At 38.5% G+C, this 20,802-nt stretch overlaps 3 protein-coding genes across 3 annotated transcripts; all 3 read right to left on the bottom strand.

Moving 5' to 3' along the window:
- Window positions 1–157: 157 nt before the first annotated feature.
- On the bottom strand, window positions 158–8,596 carry LOC147490201 (MACPF domain-containing protein CAD1-like). The gene is made up of 7 exons (XM_086571384.1): window positions 7,920–8,596; window positions 3,922–4,160; window positions 3,647–3,842; window positions 3,448–3,528; window positions 2,569–2,752; window positions 2,279–2,442; window positions 158–951 (listed from the first exon to the last, which is right to left on the bottom strand). Exons 1-7 carry the CDS (start codon window positions 8,172–8,174, stop codon window positions 310–312), a joined length of 1,761 nt encoding a protein of 586 aa, XP_086427510.1. The 5' UTR covers window positions 8,175–8,596; the 3' UTR covers window positions 158–309.
- Window positions 8,597–10,663: 2,067 nt separating this feature from the next.
- Window positions 10,664–11,302, bottom strand: LOC147490200 (uncharacterized). The gene has a single exon (XM_086574823.1). The coding sequence runs from the start codon at window positions 11,300–11,302 to the stop codon at window positions 10,664–10,666; it is 639 nt and encodes a 212-aa protein (XP_086430949.1).
- Window positions 11,303–16,224: 4,922 nt separating this feature from the next.
- On the bottom strand, window positions 16,225–19,582 carry LOC147490199 (Reticulon family protein). The gene is made up of 6 exons (XM_086572021.1): window positions 19,360–19,582; window positions 19,028–19,208; window positions 18,769–18,910; window positions 18,343–18,412; window positions 17,346–17,517; window positions 16,225–16,691 (listed from the first exon to the last, which is right to left on the bottom strand). The coding sequence occupies exons 1-5, from the start codon at window positions 19,490–19,492 to the stop codon at window positions 17,351–17,353; spliced, it is 693 nt and encodes a 230-aa protein (XP_086428147.1). The 5' UTR covers window positions 19,493–19,582; the 3' UTR covers window positions 16,225–16,691; window positions 17,346–17,350.
- Between the last annotated feature and the right edge of the window lie 1,220 nt (window positions 19,583–20,802).

Below are 20,802 nucleotides of genomic sequence, written 5' to 3'. Positions count from 1 at the left end.
AGAAAAATAGCTGGTTGCAAGTCCAAACACAGAAAAATTACAGTTGGTCATAACTCATACGGGGAAAACCCGGCAACCGTTAGAAGGGTTCCTGAATCCCAATATTTTAGGACTCGGAGATATTTCTCAAACTTGATTAATTTGCAAGACAAGTTGCTTGGCTAAAAGCACAAAACCATATATTAAATTCACCAATGAGGAAACAAAACCAACATTTCATTCAGTCCATCAAGCTGCCATAATTTACATGCTGATGAACAAAAAAAAACGTATCTAAGAAATACACTTCGCCAGAATGTTTCTTGGGAGTCAGTAGTTGAGTAACGAGTATTTCACTCTCAAAACAACCCTTCCTTTATCCACTCCTAGCTTTCCACCTGTGACCAACCAATGTCCAGGAGTATCCAGCGGCCCTTTACTCATTTCAGACATATCCACAAGCTTAGCCAACTTATTGGTCACTCCGTCTTTTGAACCAGAGCTTGAGTTTTCAGGGTTGGTCGAACCTTCATTTACGACCAGTTTCTTCGACTTTCCATTATGAAAACTTGGGGTATGGTCCCAAAATGACCTTCTTATGGTGCAGCCCGGTAGCCTGGAATAAAGAAGTTTCATGTGTAAAACGTTCTTTGACCCAAAATCCCACACTCCAAGCTGGGCACCAGTGACTATGTATACACCAGATAGATCACCAATGAAGGTCTCGTTATTCTCTATAGGAGCAGTGCTAACATGGGAGAAGTTTTTCCACTTAACTGGTTCAAACCATCTGCTATCTTGCTCCTCTGATCCCTGCCACTTTGGTGCACCTATAGCAACATGAGTATCCCAGTAAGGCCGAAGAATCTTTGGAAGACATGCCAAGTGCTGAAGCTGAATACTTAGTCGGTTCTGCTTTGCCCCTTCTAGGTATAATCTCAAGCCTGTTACGGGTTTCCGTCCAACCGATACCTGCATTTCATTTTTGTTTCAATAAATCTAGGTTAGTAGGTAACAATAAAAAAATGATGAAAAGGCCTTTAACACATAGCAGCAGTAAGTATGCAGATTATAACAGGTAAGCATGCAAATTATAACAGGCTGAGGCATGTAACTTGGGAAGAAGAAGTGCAGTGGATACTTGAAAAGGTTAAAACCAAAGGACGTAAGCTAGTTGCCCTTAAACTACTTACTAATGCTTTTATTTATTGGGTGTGGCAGGAGAGGAATCATAGAATTTTTCTGAAGGAGGAAAAATATGCTCCACAAATTACAGATTTGATAATCAAAGATGTGAAGATGAAACTGAATTCTTTGAAGCTTAATATGGACTTTGGGCCTGATAGAGATCAGTTCATGCAGTGCTGGAATGTTCAAGTGCAAGCTAGACTTGCTGAGAGCAAGTATTGCATATGGCAGAAACCTGAATCTGGTGGATATGCTATGAATACAGATGGAACACTTAATGGGGACTCTAAGGGTTCGGCAGCAGTAATAAGAGATAGTGAAGGTGTGGTTATAGCAGTAGCAAAAGGTAAATATCTTCATATAATTCAATTGCATTAATTGAATTACAAGGAGTTCACGAAGGGCTACAGATGGCAGTGACTCAGTGAGACAACAAGAAAGCAGGTTACAAGTGCAGACAGACTCAAGTAATGTCGTTTCTTTCATTAAGTATGTTGGGGGACATCCATGGCAAGTTAACCAGATGCTCTTGCTTCCATTGTACCTAATGTTTCATTTATAGAGATCATCCCTAGTTCCTTTGCAGAGGATATGAAAAAAATTGTTTATGAGGATGCATCAGGAAAAGTATATGTGAGAATGTAACCAAGCTTTTCTTATTAATGAAAAGGGGTTACCTCTATAACAACCCCGCTTGCCTAGCAAAACAAAAACATGCAGATGTTTCCTGATTCCAACTCTTATATGCCACATAATGGGGAGTCTCTAGTCAAGGATTACTGAGATATGCATCACAATTCACAAGTAAAGGGACAAGTCCCAGTCCCAGTCCCAGTAATTAAGAGAAACATGGAAGAGTGGACAGGTGGGGTAATATGTATCGCATGAACTTCTATCTAAATAGATATAATTAATAAGTGTAAAACGGTTCCATCACCAGCAACATCCATGTAATGTGCGTACAGAATAAGACCAGTGATTGTACCACCCTAGGTGAACTACTTACGAATTATGATAAACATCTGTTGCAATTGATCATTCATGTTAGCAAGTGCATATCATGTGTTTTACCGAACATTATGGGACTAAATATCTAATGTGATTATAATACCTGCTCTTGGCTGACATAAAGCTTTTGCCCCATTATGCTGAATTGCAAAGAAGGGCAAACAGGTTCTTTCCTCTGGTGACCAAGAAACTTGTCTACTACTGGTGCCCATACCTGAGGGATCTGGAACTCTAGGAAATATCTCAACTCTTCAATTGGAGGCTTGTCTGCACATATAATTCCAAAGAATAACAAAGACGGCTAATAAGTGACTAATTCTGGAGAACATAGAATAAGAGGTCAGAGTAGCAGTAAATACATACGAACACACGTAAAGAATGCAAACGACTTACATTCAAGATAAAGACTAATTGCACGAGAGAGATGATCTTTGCAAGGTATACCATCTAGGAGAGCTGTAATAGGGAAGAAGGTCATCTCGATGACATCTGGAGAGTTTCGGATAGTTTCCACCCACTGAATGTGGCTCTGCACCAGATCATCCCCTCCCCTCCGCCTGAAAATAACTGTAACATCCTGCATCAATATCGTTTAAATAATTATGTGCCCAAGTACTGTTTAGCTATACGACAAACTAAAATATATCAATCAATGAACAGTATGTTACAAACTGATTGTCTAATATACAAACAAATAGGACTTATCAAGCTTTTAATCTTTATGTATCATCAATCACCGAAAAAAGAAAGTTCATGCTGGCTAATAGATCAATTTAAACATGAAAACCTTCATATGAAGATGCAAAAGATTTGCAATGGATGGAAGCTAATAGATCACAAACTCAAAGCCCAAAAAGCATACCAACTTAAGGTCCTAATCCTTCATCCGATGTTTTCTTAGATCTAGATAGTTTCTCTTGCACTCAAATGAAATCCAAATGTCAAGTCTTCATTTTATCTTTTGATGTTACCCAAATCCTAATAAGTATCAAGTATGGTTCAAGCCGTCAGTGTATGACTAATGTTTTATGCAAAAGCTGGCCTGAAAGTGGACAATACCTTCTGTTGAACAGAGGCACCCAAACTAGGTTCATTCACTGGAATCAGGAGGTTGTGAACAAACTATGTGTCATGAAGTGGAGATGGTAGCAACAGGGAGGTGAAATGATAAAAAGGGGGAAAATAAAAAGAATGCAGATGCATGCCAAGAAATTTTCAAATATCACACGCAAAAATAAGTTGGGATGAACTATTTCAATTACTGCTACATACTTCTTTTCCGTAAAGATAAGGAGCAGCACTATTGGGTTGAGGATATATCCCTTGATTGTTGAACAAACATGGATCTGCAGCCTGGAATCCAATAGGAAAGGTAAATCAGTGAAAAAAAGATGGGCAGCACACTAAGGCCTTATCCTTGCACAAATGCTGAATGATCATGCCAAGGAAGAAGAATATACGAGGCACTAGCCTTGTCCTTGAATTTCATTGGACCTGAACTTGTAGGATTTTCTGTATTTATGAACCTCTGATCTCCAATATCTTGAACATAGCTTTTTATCTCCATTGTCGACAAAGGTGATGAGTTATGCTGTTTTACATAGATTACATCCTTACCACCAATAGTGACAGACGTAATAACATGTGTCCCAAAATTTTCTATAAAGCTGGAAAAATAAAGTTTGATCAGAGACAGCCCAACACTCTTATATCAAGATATTCTGTCACAACAACTTGCACATTTACCTTGCCAATGCTGATGGATCCCATGAAGATGGAATGGCCTGCTTCACATTTTCTTCTAACACAGAAGGGTATTTTATGAGCTGAACCTTGCATAGTGGAACAAAAAATCCGTCCACTGAAAGGCTTTTTGTTGCAGCTGCATCAGTTTTCTTCAAACCCGTGAAACTAAATGCAGAATTAAAACTTCCAAGAGGGACATTTCCCGGTAGATCCGCCTTCTTATTAAAATACTCCACCATCTGTTGTCATTTTCCAAGGGAGCATTTTGAGTGAAAATATAAGCATTTCAAAGCACATACAGTAAGTAACTATTTGAATAAAACAACTTGTGTTAGGTTTTCAGCACTTCGGGTTGGATCCAGTTCCAATTTCATTATATTGATCGTTTACCTCTTCAAACAAATATATATATATATATAAGGTGGGGAGGTGAGGAGGTGAGGCACACAAAGTGGCTTAACGTGTAATGATCCAAACTACTCCATGTTAAGTGCTAACAAGTAACTACATAATTTTATATATTTATATTGTGTCTGTGAATTCGATAACATAAATTCTAAAGATCTAGTAAGCATTAGATGATTCAAATGGGTGTTCAAAATATGAGGTGGAAAAAAAAACAAAGTCCTTTGCGGCAAAGCTCTCCCATGGAATGGGAAAACTCACGGCACATCAACACCGTGGAATGTGAGAACTCACGGCATCTCACTGCCGTCGAATGTGGGAACTCAAGGCACCTCACTGTCGTGGACTACCGTGCGTGTTGGGGTGTCAACCCATATTGAAGAAGGACATATGTGGAATAACCATTTTTCTTCTATCCTTTTACCAAAGGGGTGACAATCCCATAAAGTGGGGTGTAATTACCACGCTTCTTAAAAAAATGAAATATTTGAGAAGGCAAGACAAAAAAAATAAGGTAAAAGTGATAACAGTTATATACAAATTAAACCAAGCCCACAAATTTTAAAGTGAGATAAATGCAATCTAAAAACAGGACTTTGCTCCACTGTTCCTGTATTGTGATCATCATAAATAATGAAGTTATGAGGATGTCTTCACTCTTCATCAATATCATAACCACTTTCCAATTCATTAGCTTCATGAATAGAATCTGCCTAAGCCTCAAAACTAACTTATTTTCTTCAGGGTCTAGCGCTACATTCAAGCACCCTGATTCTATCAGCCAATGCAACATTACTTTTTGCAAGTGATAATGTGAAGGTGACAGTGGGGTCTCCTTGATTTTAATTTTTATTACTCTTCCCTAAATAATAACTATCTACTGAAACTTGGGTAAATACAGGGACAGATGTTGTTCGCTTTTCTTTAACATCAGGGCATTCAACCCAAAACCAATCGGTGATGAGTGGAGAGGCCCAAGAACATATAAACTACACAACAATGCTTCAAACATCACACGTGGGGCTAAACTAAACATCTCAACATGCCCCCTCCCGTTTAGCGTTACTTCCTGACACGTGGACAACATAATTAGCTTACATGGAGTAAGCACACCCTTTGGACGAAACACAATAGCCTGCTTTGATACCATCTTAAACATCATGGTATCCAACTGAAAACCAATTGGTGATGAGTGGACAGGCCTAAGAACATATAAACTGAAGTACAAGGGCTTTACACATCCCATGTAGGACTAAACTAAAAATCTCCACATGCCCTCTCACGCGTTGCATTACTTCCTAACACATGGACAACATAATTGGCTTACGTGGAGTAAGCAAGCCCTTTGGACCAAAAACAATAGCCTGCTCTGATGCCATCTTAAACATCAAGACATCCAACTCAAAACCAATTGGTGATGATTAGAGAGGCCCATAAACATTAAACTATACTGCAAGGCTTTAAACATCTCATGTGGGACTAAACTAAGCATCTCAACAACTTTGATTTCAAGTGAGGATCCCACTACATTTCGCTAGCAAAGTAAGGAAGTTTCTGGAATATGTGGAATGTTGTATGCTACTCGAAACTTCTATAATTAGTAAATATCCTGTAAGAAATTCAGAGGTTCACTTCCTTAGGGAATCTCTACCACAATTCGAGGAGACATCAAGAAATAAATAACAAAAGGTTTACTTCAAGAGTGTTATAGCCAGTTCTATGAAAGGAAGATGGAGTGGTTTACAGATGACATGAGTGTCAATGAGCGGGTGTTTATAGAAGGTAGTCTTGTTTTGATTGAGATCTAGTAATTTCCAAAGATCTAAGAGTATCTCTAGGAGGTGGCAAACAACTGCTCTTGGTAGCAAATTGTCAAAAAAAAATCGAAAAACAACCTCTAGGTGGTGTCAAACTTGTTCACAAGTAACTGTTAATTACAAACTTGTTTGCAAATCTGCCTCCAAGGCTGTGGATACGGCGCGCCACTTCAATTTTCACTTGACCTTTTTTTCGATTTTTCAACTTAAACTACCGTAACCTTTTAAGGAAAAAGAAATTTTAAATATTAAAAAACTAAAATGGGACCCACTTAAACAAAACACAACCCACTAAAATGGGACCCACTTTAACTAGATTTGTAGATTTGTGTTTGCTACCACCTAGACTTGGCATTGTTTTGCAACCAAAGTTTATCAAATTTGTTCACAAATTTTGACAATTTGCCACCACCACCTAGAGATGCTCTAAAGCAATAAGGCTCACTCAAGCTTCTAAGGGAGTAAGCTCGAGTACACATGCCATTTACACTTAGGTAAATTAAGCTAGTTCTATGATACTAGCTACTTCCTCCATCTTCAACCAACTTTATTTCTAATTTCTATTGTGGAGGTGGATGAGAACTGTTCCTTTCCTCCTTCCCCACGTCTTCAATAGCCTAACATTTTCATTTTCTGACCAACTCCACCATGGTGTTAATAGTTCATTCCCCATTCCCCAAATATAAAAATAAGATCCTTTAACTTCTTTATATATATATATATATAGGAGCAGGTTCTGTTTACCACAATTTTTATACCATGCCCTATAACTTTACCTACAACGTGAATTATAACCTAATTTTTTGTGGATGTGTTCAACTAACTATGAAGATCACCTCTGAAAAATTTCAACTTATTTGATAATGTTTAACTATGTCAAAAGATGATTGCAAAATCGAAAATTTTGAGCCGTTAAAAAACATTCAAAGTTGACAATGATTTTTAACTAGATTAAAGATTTCCAAATGAGATGAATTTTTGTAGAGATGTAATCTATGGTTAGTATATCATATCCACAAATTATTAGCACTTAACTCATCTTGTTGGGGGGTGTGGTATAAACCATGGTATAAAAAGTGTGGTAAACAGAACAGGTTATATATATATTATGGAAGGAACTACTGCCCTCTAACCATGGAAATCAAAAGAGGATCTTCAAACCAATAGAAAGAAGAGTGATGATACTATGCTTTGGTGATCCCACACGTTCTAAAAGAATAGCATTATGCTTAAATGTGAAACCGGATACCTACCACTGTAGTCTTAAATCGGCAGTCAGTAAATGAATCTACACAATGCCAAGAAAATTTTGTGGGCTTTGGATCAAGTAAATAGATTTTGTTAAGCAAAAATCCAGTCAAGTAACATGAGATAAAAAAAAAATTAATTCACCTTTTCACTATTAACAATGTAATTATCTCCCCGCATCCCATGTTTGCCATATTATAGCCGTGTGATAAATAGAGAGTGTCATTTACAAGTTCAGTTGATTGCAATCATATATCCCTATGAATGAATGAGTACATCCCTCTTGAACCTCACCATGTGACACTATCCAATCCTCATCATCCCTAAGTTTTTAACTAAAGTAAGGAACACAGATATAAAACAACAACTTAAAAGAACCCGAATAATGCACTAATTCCTAGCAATATCAACAGTACAATATCTTTCCCTTCGATTTCTATAGCAAAAAACAAAGCTCTAAACACTAAATATGTGCATGAAATGAAATGCATTGACCAACAACCACAAGAACAACAATATCATATGTACCTCCTGGTATGTGAGAATGCCTGAACTGCCACGCCCCACCATTTCCCGAGAAGACTTAATTTCTCTAGAAACATTAGGCACAACAATACCATCACAAGGCAATAGATCTCTAGTATGTTCTTCATCGACCTCGACTATTCGAGACCCAGCTAGCCCTTTACAGTAAAGTAACCTTGTATCAAAATTCACATCAAACCCTCTACCTAAAGCCTGTACAGAATTCAAAACAGTATGAAAAGCTGCATTCCCCCCCATTGTCAGCACCCCCTACAAACTCCAAAACATCACCAAAACCCAAATTGCAAAATTCCCATCTTGGTTTCTCTCAGATCCTCAAAAAAAATACCAAAAAACTCATCTTTTTCCCTCAAATGAATCAACCCAAGTCTTTATTCAGCTCAAACTTGAATAAACAAGGAGTTTTAGTGAACTCCAAGAGATCTCTCTTGTACTTCTCGTCTCTTGTTGCACCTTCTCTTCTCTCTCTCTCTCTTTTGTTCTGTGCAGTCTTAAGACACACACACTTGTTTGTTGGGATTCAGTGTTGGACTCATCAGTGTATCCAAGGAAGGCATTGACTCTCTTTTTTATTAGTCGGTCTTTCTAGCAAAGATTAGTTTGTGATGGACATCCTTTTTCCTACACTCTTGTTTACATTCGTGTATAATAATAGTTTCAAGTGTGGAAATTTAATGACTTTGCTTGTACTTCCACGTATAAAAAGGAGATTTTATCAACTGCTCCTTTTTCTTCGTACCCAAACTTCACCCCATATTGCAAAATGCCATTACATCGATTTTCCAAGGCAATGTTGCTAAATGTGTTGTCTATTTCCTAGCAACCAAAGAAGGATTTTGCAATTCGCGACTTCATTTCCCGAGGCACAAAAACTGTCAAACGCACAAGTTATTGACTTGTAAAAAGTTGGAATTCTGTGGTCAATAGGATGTTAGGATCATGACTTCCCTTTACAATTGACTAGGACGGTGAGTAGTTAGAATACAGACTTGAAATGAGTCGGTGAACACAAGAAAAATTAACTAGAGAAGGGTGAGTTTACGTTTTCACATATTCACAGCTCATATTCACCAGTTATGATTTATGAATGTGAGTTTGATGGCCGACATCCAGAACTCCAGATACCATGTACCACTACCAGATCATCGTATCACGGGCACACAAGACACGTTGGTGTGTGCATTTCAAATTATCTGCATTCCTTGGTAGTTGGTTGCCGAGGTACTTAGAAGTGTATATATTTAAGTAGAAGTGTAACTGGTTGCCGAGGTACTTGGAAGTGTAGCTCCTATAAACTCAAACGTGTTCGATATGCTGAATTTATAGCTAAAACCAATTCACTGTCTTTAACATTGTTTATGTTTTATAAGTCGATCAAATAATCTAGTTTCATTTAAGTAAACAATGCACGCGCGAAATGGCTAGTTAATGGATAAATGCAATGATAATATATTCGGGCCTAATATATTTTGCAGTCAAGCTATAAATGGCTGCAACAAAAAAGAAAAACATGTAGTGGTAGGTTTGTTCAACTCCTATACCTGAATGCAGTTACCAAAAAAACTCCTATACCTGAATGACTGAATCAGACCCATCTTTTTAGCTCTCTGTGTATATATTAGGTAGGTGGGTTAGGTTTAGGCAGCGCCCCCAACCACCCACATACCAACTCCTATTACAAAAAGTAAGGATCATAGCATGCATATTGTTACAGGTTGTAGTTACACTCGTACCTACAAAATACAAATAGACAGTTCAGGTCAAGTATACCATATATCCTACAACCTTGGCCAACATTTTTAGTTGCCGCACCATCAAAGATCCAAATTTATCTTGTTCCTGCTAGAACATCTGACAGGAGACATTGCAGTGTTGCGGGGCTTGGGCCATCTTTCGTTATTCAATAAATCTCTTGCATTTACCAGCAATTTTACGAAGGCTTATTTCGGCAACCATTAACTCATCAGGTAAAGTTAACCTCAATTACCAAAAAGGTTCAGCATCGACTAAAATATTGTTGAAGCTTGAGCTTAAGTAGCGCTGAATTTTCAGAGCATTCAGCGAGCGATAAATGGTGTTGAATGCTTAAGTGAAGTGAAAAGGCAAGAGCATCTCCGCTATTTTCATATGGAACATCCGGAATGAGACCCGTGCCAGCTATGAGGCTAGAATTTCACCGGTGAATGCTGGACTTCAATTTGGAATCCGTTAAGGACCCAAAAATTCAAAACAAAACAACGTAAATGTTGCTTAAAACGAAATGAAACTAGCTAAAAGACTAACTAAATCAATAAAATGTACTAACAGGATAATATAATGTACTAACGCGGTTTTCATTAAAATAACTCTTCTTATGATCTTGGAATGTAAAATTGATTGCGCCTCGATCGTTTTTGGTGTAGTGGCCACTGGCCAAGGCAAGCATGTCGCGTGAGAATCCTATTTCACCGGAATATACACACTGGAATATATTGCTATCAAGACATTTTTTCCGCAAATCCTCTTGTAGATCATTATAGCGACAATCTCGAAGATCAAGGTTTTCAAGATAGGGGCATCCATCTAGAATGGCTTGCAGGCCTCTATTTGTCAAACGGAGACCCCGTAACTGAGGCATGTTTTCAGCAATGGCAAATGCAACTTTGTCATCTTTTTTTTTTTTTGCAGGCAAAATGTGAATATATTAATATAAATATAAGGTTACATGGTGAAGAATCGTTAACATGTTACATGAGGGGTTCCCAGTTGGGATTCGCTAGCATCCAGCTGTTGGTAACGAGAGCTCTGTCTAGCTTTGCCAAAATCCGTTTCTTCCCTATTTGCCGATTACACCAGGAGAAGCTATGCCCCAGAGTGGCCGTGTCCAATAGAGCATTGTTATTTATGAAATCCACGAACTCATTCATTGCTCTTTGGTTCGGATACCTTCCGCCTTTCTTCTCCGTTCTTGTGGTAATGGAGTTGAAGTCGCCAATTACAATCCAGGAAGTGTTTAGTGCACCAAAAACCCCAAGTTCTTCCCATAATGCTCTTCGTTGTATGTAGAAGCATTTGGCATGTACAAAAGATATTATATGCTGATTCATACTTATAGTTATGTGCTGATCATTATTGACAATCACATTCACCGCCATGTCATGCTTCCAGAAAACCCAGATATTCTCTGTTTTGCTATCCAAGTGGTTATGCGCAAAGTTATTGTTGTAGCCCCTGTTAAGCAACCATGGAGGAGTCACGGTGGGGGCTATGAGAGGCTCTGCCAAACCGATCAAGTCTGGCTTGTACTTCTGGATGATCTCTTCTAAGTATAGCTTAAGAGATGTTCTTCGCATTCCTCGAACATTCCAGAATAGAACGTTCGTCATTGATTATGCAGAGTTATTTTTCCTCGCCCTTGTGGATGGAGGAGAGTACTCCTGCAACATCCATTTCGGCTTATTCTTATACTTTACTATCGTCTAGCCTGGTTCCTCACCGACCTCGTCATTCTCATCATCCGCTAAATCAGCCCAGTTAATTGATCTCAGCAAGGAATTAGCCTCATAGTTTAATTTGGCCCTGTTTCTGTCGCCCAAGGATGTAGGCTCAACTTGTCCTGTCGACATTGATGAAAAAGAGACTGATCCTTGGCTATTCGCCCCCTTGTCTGAAGAGCTCTTGTCCTGCAAAGATGGATAATGAACAGCTCTTTGTGTCGGTTCATCACCCCATTTAACCACCTGATCCTCGGTGAGTGAATTTGCCTCAACAGTCTCTTCATGGGTGAAGTTAGACACTATGTTTGAGGTAGGTCCATGGGCCAGAGGAGACGCAAAACTCTCACCCACTGGCTGTGTGTTCACTACTTGTAATCCGACAGCCTCTTCAAGGTTTGCTCGAAAGTTGGACACAAAGATAGATGGTGATTCTTTTTGAAGGAGAGAGGCTGGCATCCCCGCAACTTTCAATGTTGCTGCCGCTGAATTCGAAGCCCCCTTTTCTGTCAGAGTTTCCATCCCTCTTGCCACTCCTAGCTCTTCCAGAGATGCCTCTGTTTCAGACCTTGGTGCATCGGCCATCTTGCCTGGTACGATTGGGCTAAACACAACATCCACCACTGATTTCTCGGCTTTGTTACCCACCTGAGCATACCCAGTCGTTGTTTTCGCAACTGCGGTAAGCACTTCCGCACCCTCAGGATAGTCAAGCTCTTCCACGCCATTCGAGTGGACTTCTCGAAAAACCCTCTAAGGCAAGATTTTCAGTTGTGGTAATCGCATCGCTCTTTTAGCTCCCTTTGCGGCACCTCGCGATCTTTGTGTTATCCATCGCAGTTTCTATCGCCCTCTTTCAGTAGCGATCTCCTCTGCAGTAGATAATTCCACTACATTCCCCAAGTTGCTCTCCGGATTTTTCTCTGCTGAGGCAATAGCATTGTCCTCCACATGGTGTATCTCGTCCACTTCCAGCCCCGCAAACCGGTTTTGCGTCTGAACTTCGATGGACTTGTCTGAACTTTCCACTTTCCACAAAGACTCCCCTTGCTTGCTGGACTCTCCAGTGTTCTTTTTCTTTCCGTGTCGTTTGCGTCTTTTACCTCCCATCTGTTCCAGAGGATGAGGTGGGGGTGTGGCATCTACGACAACCTCCTTGTCCTTGTTTCCATTGGATTTGTTGTGCCTCATATCATTTCTAAGTCTCCGGCATTCCGTTACCAAATGCCCCACACTTTTGCAATGTGTGCACATTTTTGGTAGTTTGCCCACCTCGACAGTTTGCCAGAAGTTAGAAGACTTAGTCCTGACATATATTTGATCCGGCAGTGGTTCCGATAGGTCTACGTCAACTAGAATGTTGGCATAGTAACCATACTCTCTATTAAGGGTTTTCTCATCAATTTGCATCGGATACCCCACTCCCCGAGCAATCGACATCAAAGCCTCCGGCTCCCAGTATTCCTGACCAAGTCCAGGCAATCTAATCCAAACCAGCCCATGCGAGTGCTTTTGGTTGTCGGGATTGAAGTTAAGTGGTCCATTGGTCGATTCTCATAGGCATTTTGTCAAAGTCCCACAAGCCTTTCGCCCAAACTCTGTTTAAATCCTCGGCATTCGAAAAACGGAGGAACAGAAAACCTTTCCCAATGGGCGTGATCAGCCATTCCCCTGATGGCTTCCAAATTTGTGATGCAATGACTCGTACTCTCTCCAGTGACACTTTTTTCAAGTCAATCCTTCCCACCAAACAGTGTTTGCAAAAGGCCAAACCTTTTTCATAGGCTTTCTCTGGGATAGTGATTGATGGGTATTCCCCCATCTTCTCAAGAATTGGCAGTTCCTGGAATTCCACCGGTTGCCGAAGTTGGTGCTTTGCGGCATCCGCGTAAGAAACTCTTGTTGTCTCTGCTTGAACTGCGTCATCACTCTTCTCAGAGTGGGTTGACAGGTTATGTTGGGACAGTATGGCTGTCGACATCTTATTGGGTTGCTCAAATTCATACAGGTCCATGGTTGTAAGCCTTGTCAGAACACGCACTGTAGATCAGTGTGGGATTTCACCTGATAGACTATGGAACCTGCGAAAAGATGAAGTATAGAATCAACTCCAATTCCAATCCCAAGCTTTTGGAATTCACACTGTATTCAGTTGAGGATTTTACCCAGAAGCATATAGCTAACCCTTCTTCCAGAACTCGCACTGTTAAGCAGTGGAGGATTTTACCTGAATAGGAAGGTTTTATGTAGATGAAGAGATAAGTTGGTGAGTCTAAACTTTGTTTTTGCTAAAAGCGGCAAACTAGAGGAGCACTGAAGCTTTGAATTAGCTTAAGTTATCTCGCACCCTATCGCCCCACAAATGGTCCCCATTACGGTTCCCACAAATTTGTCATCTCTACTTTGTCATGATAGCAGGGTTTTGAGGAACCCACTCTCTACTATCGAGTAGGCAAATTGAAATCTCCCTATTTGCTCAATTTATAAACACGTCTCTCAAAAAAATTAGAAACTCCCTTTTATTAATAATTTAGAAGAACCCTCTTAATGTAACTTAAATTATATAATTATTCTTTTTTTCTCCCTGAATTTAGAACAAGCCATCTTTTATTAATAATTTAGAAAAAAAACTTCATAATGTCACTTAAATAACATAATTATTCCTTATATTAAATTAGATGTGTCTCTCCTATGTAATTACAATTAGAATCCAAAAAAATCATGCTAATTATCGATCTCGAATGACGGGTTTTAAGACTTCGGAAAAAAAAAAAAACACCCTTCGATGCGTAGCACGGTTTGCATATTTGTAGTACGTGAGATGGCGGAAGCAATGCTTCTCCAAGGCTGATAAAGCAAACGTATTTCAATCGTGAGCAAAAGCAACCTATTGGTTGTATAACACTAGCATACGCCCGTGCCATACGACACTGTTTCTAAAAGCTCATTTGATTCGATTTTAAACCCAACAAACTTGACCCAATCTAAATTCCAGCCCCCAACAAATTAGGGCTCATACTTGTTGACTTTAGTAGTGATCTACTACTATTGTTGCCTCTTAATAACCTTTCCATACATCACTATCTTTTGGATCTGCCAAGTTATAATTTAGATCTAATAGTGTTTTAGGTGGGTGTGAGGGACCCACACAGTTTTGTTTTATTAGATAGATTTCCCGGTATCCATATATGAGTAGCATTCTTCAATTCAAGTTCTTCCAACATAGGGAGTTTTGTGCAAGCTCCAACCAATCTTTGATAAGTAAAGTGCTCGCAACTAGCTAGCTGGAGAGATTTCAAAGAATTTTGAGATTTATTGACAACATGGTCTAAAAGCATATCAGTGCACCATGCTTGTGTTGGAAAACTAATACTTTGTTACCTGATGTTCAACAGCAAACAATATATAAAGAACCAAAAAATTAGAGCAATAGCAACGAACAGTCGAGTCTTGTGAAATCACAATGTTCTGAAGGTGAAATTGTCGTCGGTAGACGCTGACGGCCTCTGGCACACACCTCTCAGGATTCAACGACCAATGATCCCACAAGACAACACTCTAGCAGGCTCTAAGTACTCTCAGACACACTTCAGCATAAGTAAAACCTAGTTTATAGAGAAGAAAAGTCTTTTTTTGTGTCGTTAGCCAAATCCACTAATCATGTAGGGTTCCCATTCCCGCACCCACGTGATGCACATATAAAGAGAGTCCATGTTTTTAGCAATGGCGAATGCCACCTTTTCATACCATGACTTTGTATATAAGAGTGCTTCAGTAACACGAGCTTCTAGCTCAATTGGTTGTGTACCCATCTTTCTTACGGGAGACGTTGCAAGTCCAAGAAGGCATTGTTTAATTCAAGCTCTTCCAAGAAAGTTGCTAGTCGAAGAGATTTTATAGAATTATGAGATTATAGAAAACATTGTGAAAGAACCAGTCAGTATAGAATTATGAGATTATGGAAAACATTATGAAAGAACCAATCAGTGCACCAAGCTCTTTCAAAGGTGATTTCCATCAATTTAGAGCATTCCCAATACAGGTGGAAAAAAGGGTTTGTGAAAATAGTCACCTATTTGGTGTGGAAAACCAGTGCCAATGTAGAAGTGACTAACTGGTGACTATTTTTCCAAGTTGAAAACAAAGTGAAACCTTCAACCGAGATAGTGGTTGATTTGTGAACTTCGGACGGGATGTTAGATTCCGTCTTGTGTGTTTTTTTCGATTTTTTTTCCGACGGAATGTTTCGAGTGTTTTTTCAATTTTTTTTTTTCGGTTTTTTTTTAACTTCAGACAAAATACCAAACGGATCCATCTCAATCAAATTGCCTCCAAACAGAATCCAACATCCCGTCTGGAAATATTTTTCATCTTTGCATTGGGCAGCCTCACCTTGCTTTTCGCCAAAATAGTAAAAAACTTGGAAAATACTGCCTACGTGGTAGTGATAAGAGGGGAAATAAATCCACCTGCATTGGGAATGCTCTTACAACGTCTTCTATAGACGCCTCCATGAGTATCTCAAGGTCATCATTATTATATACATACGATATGTAGACATCTGGAACTAGAGAACCTTTACCAAACAAAAAAAAAAAACTAGAGAACGAAAAAGAAAGTAATAGTCGTTGCACCCTGAGTTTGCCTCTCCACACCCCATGCAATTAAATCTCTCCCGAACGAATATGTGAAACACGCCCAGTAGACTTGAAACATCTTAAACAATTAAAGAATCAAACTATACATCGGCTTTCAATATAGCAATCACAAAATGGTGTTTTTGGTTGGTCAAATATATTTGTGAAAAGAAGAGAAGAAGGAAAAACCTATTGATTCACTCATTTGTGCATTTAAACTACAATTGAGCATTGGCCAGTAGCCATGGTAAAAAATTAAGAATAGTATGCTCAAGTTTGTCTAAGCTGTCCGACAGGGTCACAGGGCCTTAGTTCTTGAACCAAACAAGGAAAAGAAACTATTGTTAAAAAAGCTGAGCCAGCTTTGTGGACAAGGATAAAAATGCAACCTGAAACGAGAGAAACCATAGCCTGCTGCTTCAGAAGGTCTTTCAAAAGCATTATGTATTCTCATCCCAAGGCCCAAGCACTCTTTGAGCCGAAAATTGTGCAACTTCAAAAATTCTGGTTGCAACCTGTACAGGTCCATAAATTGGGGCAGCAAACTCTGATTACAGACAGTTGGGATGCAAACAAATTTGAAATGGTATTGCGTGGAGTAGTTCAAATCTTTACAATTATAGACCTTCTCAGCTTGAGAGCACCTGAAAAGACACAGTTATAGTGCGTTAACCAAATCAATAACACAGGCAATAAGATCATTTATTGAAACTTCAGTAATTTTGTAAATTTTCAACATGATGCACATACTATATTGTAATTAACATCAATCTCGCAAGGTAAAAAATATTTGAAATATTAGCAGAATAGCAGGCAATCTAAAATCATATGTAAAGTAGACGAAAATTGTTATACAGGAAAGGACTTCAGCAGATTTGCTCCGTCCTAAAAATCAACACATGTATTCAGCGATTGTAGTTGTCTCCTTTGATTCCATATAGGTAATTATTGTTTCGTACATCCAGTATCACTGATTGTCTAGTTAGTAGTTACAAGAAATGAACTACTAACTAGAAATGAACATCCTCAATCCTCGATCCTAAACTTTTTCATGATGAGAGTGGGATTTGAAGTAGGGCCTCTGGGTACAAGTACCTAAAGGCTGACAAGTCAAATTTCTGGATACTCATGTAATGGAACTATATATACTACTTCACATGTTACAGTGTAAATATTAACAATATTGGATTTTTCCAAGCCCAATGGAAATAATCAAAGAAGGTGCACAAACTTAATATAGACATAGAATAGCAGAATATATCCAAAGGAATCCCCATATGAGCAATAAATCAACTCACTGCGTTCATAAATCTTTGTCCTTAGATGAACTCCTTGGAAGTCTGCTAATAATATTCTCATCCACTATTTTATAGTGCTTCGAAAACTTCTGATGGACCAATCCGGCATATCTATCAACTTGTTCTTCGTATTTACCGTACAAGGCCGGAATCGTAATCGACATAATAATTCCTGTCAATCGTTAGAAATTGAAACATCAGATAGAATATCAGAATTTATTTTCATCTTGTACATCTGTTGGTAGATATCCATAGTCTCACAACTGAAATATATTTACTTCCACATTAAATTTTATCAAAAGTCAAAATATTTCATTATCCATAGACCAATTATGTCTTTCTTTTACCTACCCCATGGTGAGAGAGGATCTTCCCACAAGCACCAAAATTCCAAAGAAGATAATCAATCTCAAACACCTTATAATAACAATTAGAACCACAACCGGCAACAAGACTTCAGATTTCAGTAGAGCCCTCTAAAATCACATTTAGCGGGAAGTTGAACAAAAAGGAATTTGAAAGGATAACATTATGTTAAACCAAAATCTCATCTCTAAAATCAACCCCTCATATCCACGTCCAATTTAATAGCATACTAGAAGAATGTAGCTGAAAGATATAGACTTTCGTGTGACCCTTCAATTTTCTATTTTGAATGGTAAAACCTAGTCTTCCAATGCAATCCGCATGTTTAAATATGTCAGAGACGGAAGGAAACTATAGTGTGTTCATTTTTTAATCTAATGTAGAAGACTGTATTATGTATACATTTGCATACACAGGTATGTATTACTAACAGAGTAACAGCATAATTCACAAACCCTTTTTAAAGAATTCTTTTGTCTTTCTCTTCTGAGTGTGTGTGTCGGGGGAGGGGGGATTAAGGAGAAACATATACTCGATACATATATCATACATACAGTTTCCCAAAAAAAAATCTGATACCTTGGGGATTGTGAAGAATAGAAGAAAGAATATTCAAAATAATATAGCATACCGATATATGCGAGTGTGAAGAATGAGAAGAAGCTACCAGTGACAGACAAGAGCCATAGACAAACCACAACCTGTCGATAAAAAAAATTCATTAGCTAAGCATACCTCACAACCCAATTATTGCGCATCTATCATTATAAGGAACATACATAGCAAAAAGGCCCAAAAATGGTCTAGCAATGGAAAAATAGTTTGTTGGCACACATGCAGGACCAACCCAGACCTATAATGGATAGGACCAATGCGTGATTGTAGTCATTCTCTCTATGGGCATTCAGAAATTTCCTATCTGACTACCAAGTGAATGAAAGATTGAATTGTATTTTGGCAAGATAACTCGTCCAAATACAACCACCTTCAATTGGTGGAAAGAGTCTTCACAATACAGTTTAACAGTACATGGTCTAAAGTAAGTTTCACCACACACCTTAAAGAATAGCCTGAAGTCTTTTCCAATGGTGATATCATGCGCCATAAGGAGCGTGTAATTGATTTTAACACGAAATGAGGCTGCAGCACTGTTTACCATTTCCTCGGATAGTTCCAGTTCCGGCAATGGTTTAAGCTGCCTTCTCAGATATATATAAAAAAAAACCGTCATCATAAGTAAAAGGGCAGCAGCATATCCTGAACAGAACAATTTGACCACACGAAAATGAAAGACAGAGAGATTGGAACAACTCTACCTATTGCGGAGAGTAGCAAGGTTGGCCCGGAGGAACTGAATTACAACAGTTACAAGCAGTACATCTGAAGAAATGGACAGAAATGATAACTCCGACCACTCAAAAACAAGCCATGCAATTGTAGCCACAACAATGATGCCAACAGAAACACGCCATCGTTTCCACATTATGACGTCAGCAGCTATTTCATGAGTTAGCTCAAAAGTTAATATAATAAAAGTTGAGTCATAGATTATTAGAATGAATAAAATGAGTAGAAATAAATTGAACTAAATCAACAGTAGACACATATTATTATTATTATAAAGGAAAGGAAAGAAAATAAAGCCAACCTTTACCACCACCCATGATTTGGTGCATTGGTCTCTGCCTATCGAACAAACGATACGCTGCAGAAGTGCAGTCTTCATTCACCCCATCTCTCCTACTAAATTCAAGGTCACATGGATCTTTTGGACACTCCATTTTTTGTTATATTTTTTTGTTACTGCTTTTATAACAAGAGAGAGAAAGGCTGGGAATTTGGGAATCCAGCAATCATCACAAATTCACAACAGACAAACGGGAACAAAATGACAGCAGAGAGAAGTAAGCAGGTATTAATGGGCCTGGGTCTACAGATTAAGCCCATGGTGTAGTAAAGCCCGTTTTCACAGCTGTCGGCAGCTATGCTGTTACATTCAACAAGAAATCTATTAATATAAGGTCTGTTCCAAAGAAACAAAAATTGTTCCCAAAACCCATTTTCGGTCAACTGAGTTTGACCGTGATGTTTTTGGTCAAAATAAATGAAAATACTCTAATGCCCTTTTCTAAGTATAATTACATAAATATTTTATGACTTTGACAAATACAAAATTGGAATTTAAATCATCTAGGACACATGTCATGATTTTGTAAACTCTATCTGACGGCTACCACCAATTTTTATCAAATGACATCCACACCCTTAACATTATGAAATTACATAATTAACCTCATAGTTGTTAAAAGTTACATGTATGCTAGGAGAAAACCAACCGTGAAAGGGCAATGAAGTATTTTTATGTGGTAGTGGTGTATGACTTGGAGAAGATAATGTTACAGTGATGGTAGTGATAGTGTATGGCCGTCGGATAGAGTTCAAAGATCATGACATGTGTCCTAGATGATTTGAATTATAATTTTATTTTTGCCAAAGTCACAGGATATTTATGTAATTATACCTAGAAAAGGGCATTAGAGTTTTTTTTATTTATCTTGACCAAAAATATTACGGTCAAACTCAGTTGACTTGGATGTGTTGTGGTCTTGGGGGGGCAAACCTCTAAATGAAAAAACTGAGGGGGTAAAGCCAATTGGCATAAGTTATGGGGGAGGGGGGTAAACCTCTAGATGAAAGAACTGGGGGGATAAAGCTGATTGGCCTAAGTTCGGGCGGGGGGGTAAAGCTATAAAACTATTAAAAGGGCAAAGGGCTATGAAGTCTTTTTAGATACATTGACCAAAAAAATAACAGTTGAATTGGATGTGATGTGATGTGATCTTGGGGGGGGGGGTAAAGCTAGAAAATTGGGGAAAATAACCCGTAAGGATAAATAGCCTGGATTTAAAATAAATATTTTCTAATTTTACTATTTTCTGTCATTTTGTTATGAACAATGAGTATTTATACTTTATGTTGATGTATGGACAGTGATTGTTTATACCCAAATAGGTGAACATATCTTATACACAGGGTAGTCCCTGAGTTTTCAATGGCCCTATGCAAACGGCGGAATGTGGCCCTCTTCCAG

The sequence above is a fragment of the Coptis chinensis genome, chromosome 7 (assembly GCF_015680905.1).
Source record: "Coptis chinensis isolate HL-2020 chromosome 7, ASM1568090v1, whole genome shotgun sequence".
Lineage (NCBI taxonomy): Eukaryota > Viridiplantae > Streptophyta > Magnoliopsida > Ranunculales > Ranunculaceae > Coptis > Coptis chinensis.
Note: the sequence above shows the minus strand (reverse complement) of the source record. Positions and strands in the feature narration are given on the sequence as shown.

Coding starts and splice junctions, on each gene's coding strand:
- LOC147490201 (XM_086571384.1), bottom strand. CDS start 8,174: ATGGGGGGGAATGCAGCTTTTCATACTGTTTTGAATTCTGTACAGGCT. Junction 3,529..3,646: donor CAATGAAATTCAAGGACAAG/GCTAGTGCCTCG, acceptor ATTGGATTCCAG/GCTGCAGATCCATGTTTGTT. Junction 2,443..2,568: donor AATTAGTCTTTATCTTGAAT/GTAAGTCGTTTG, acceptor TTATATGTGCAG/ACAAGCCTCCAATTGAAGAG.
- LOC147490200 (XM_086574823.1), bottom strand. CDS start 11,302: ATGACGAACGTTCTATTCTGGAATGTTCGAGGAATGCGAAGAACATCT.
- LOC147490199 (XM_086572021.1), bottom strand. CDS start 19,492: ATGGAGTGTCCAAAAGATCCATGTGACCTTGAATTTAGTAGGAGAGAT. Junction 18,911..19,027: donor CTTGCTACTCTCCGCAATAG/GTAGAGTTGTTC, acceptor ATATCTGAGAAG/GCAGCTTAAACCATTGCCGG. Junction 18,413..18,768: donor ACTTCAGGCTATTCTTTAAG/GTGTGTGGTGAA, acceptor TTTTATCGACAG/GTTGTGGTTTGTCTATGGCT.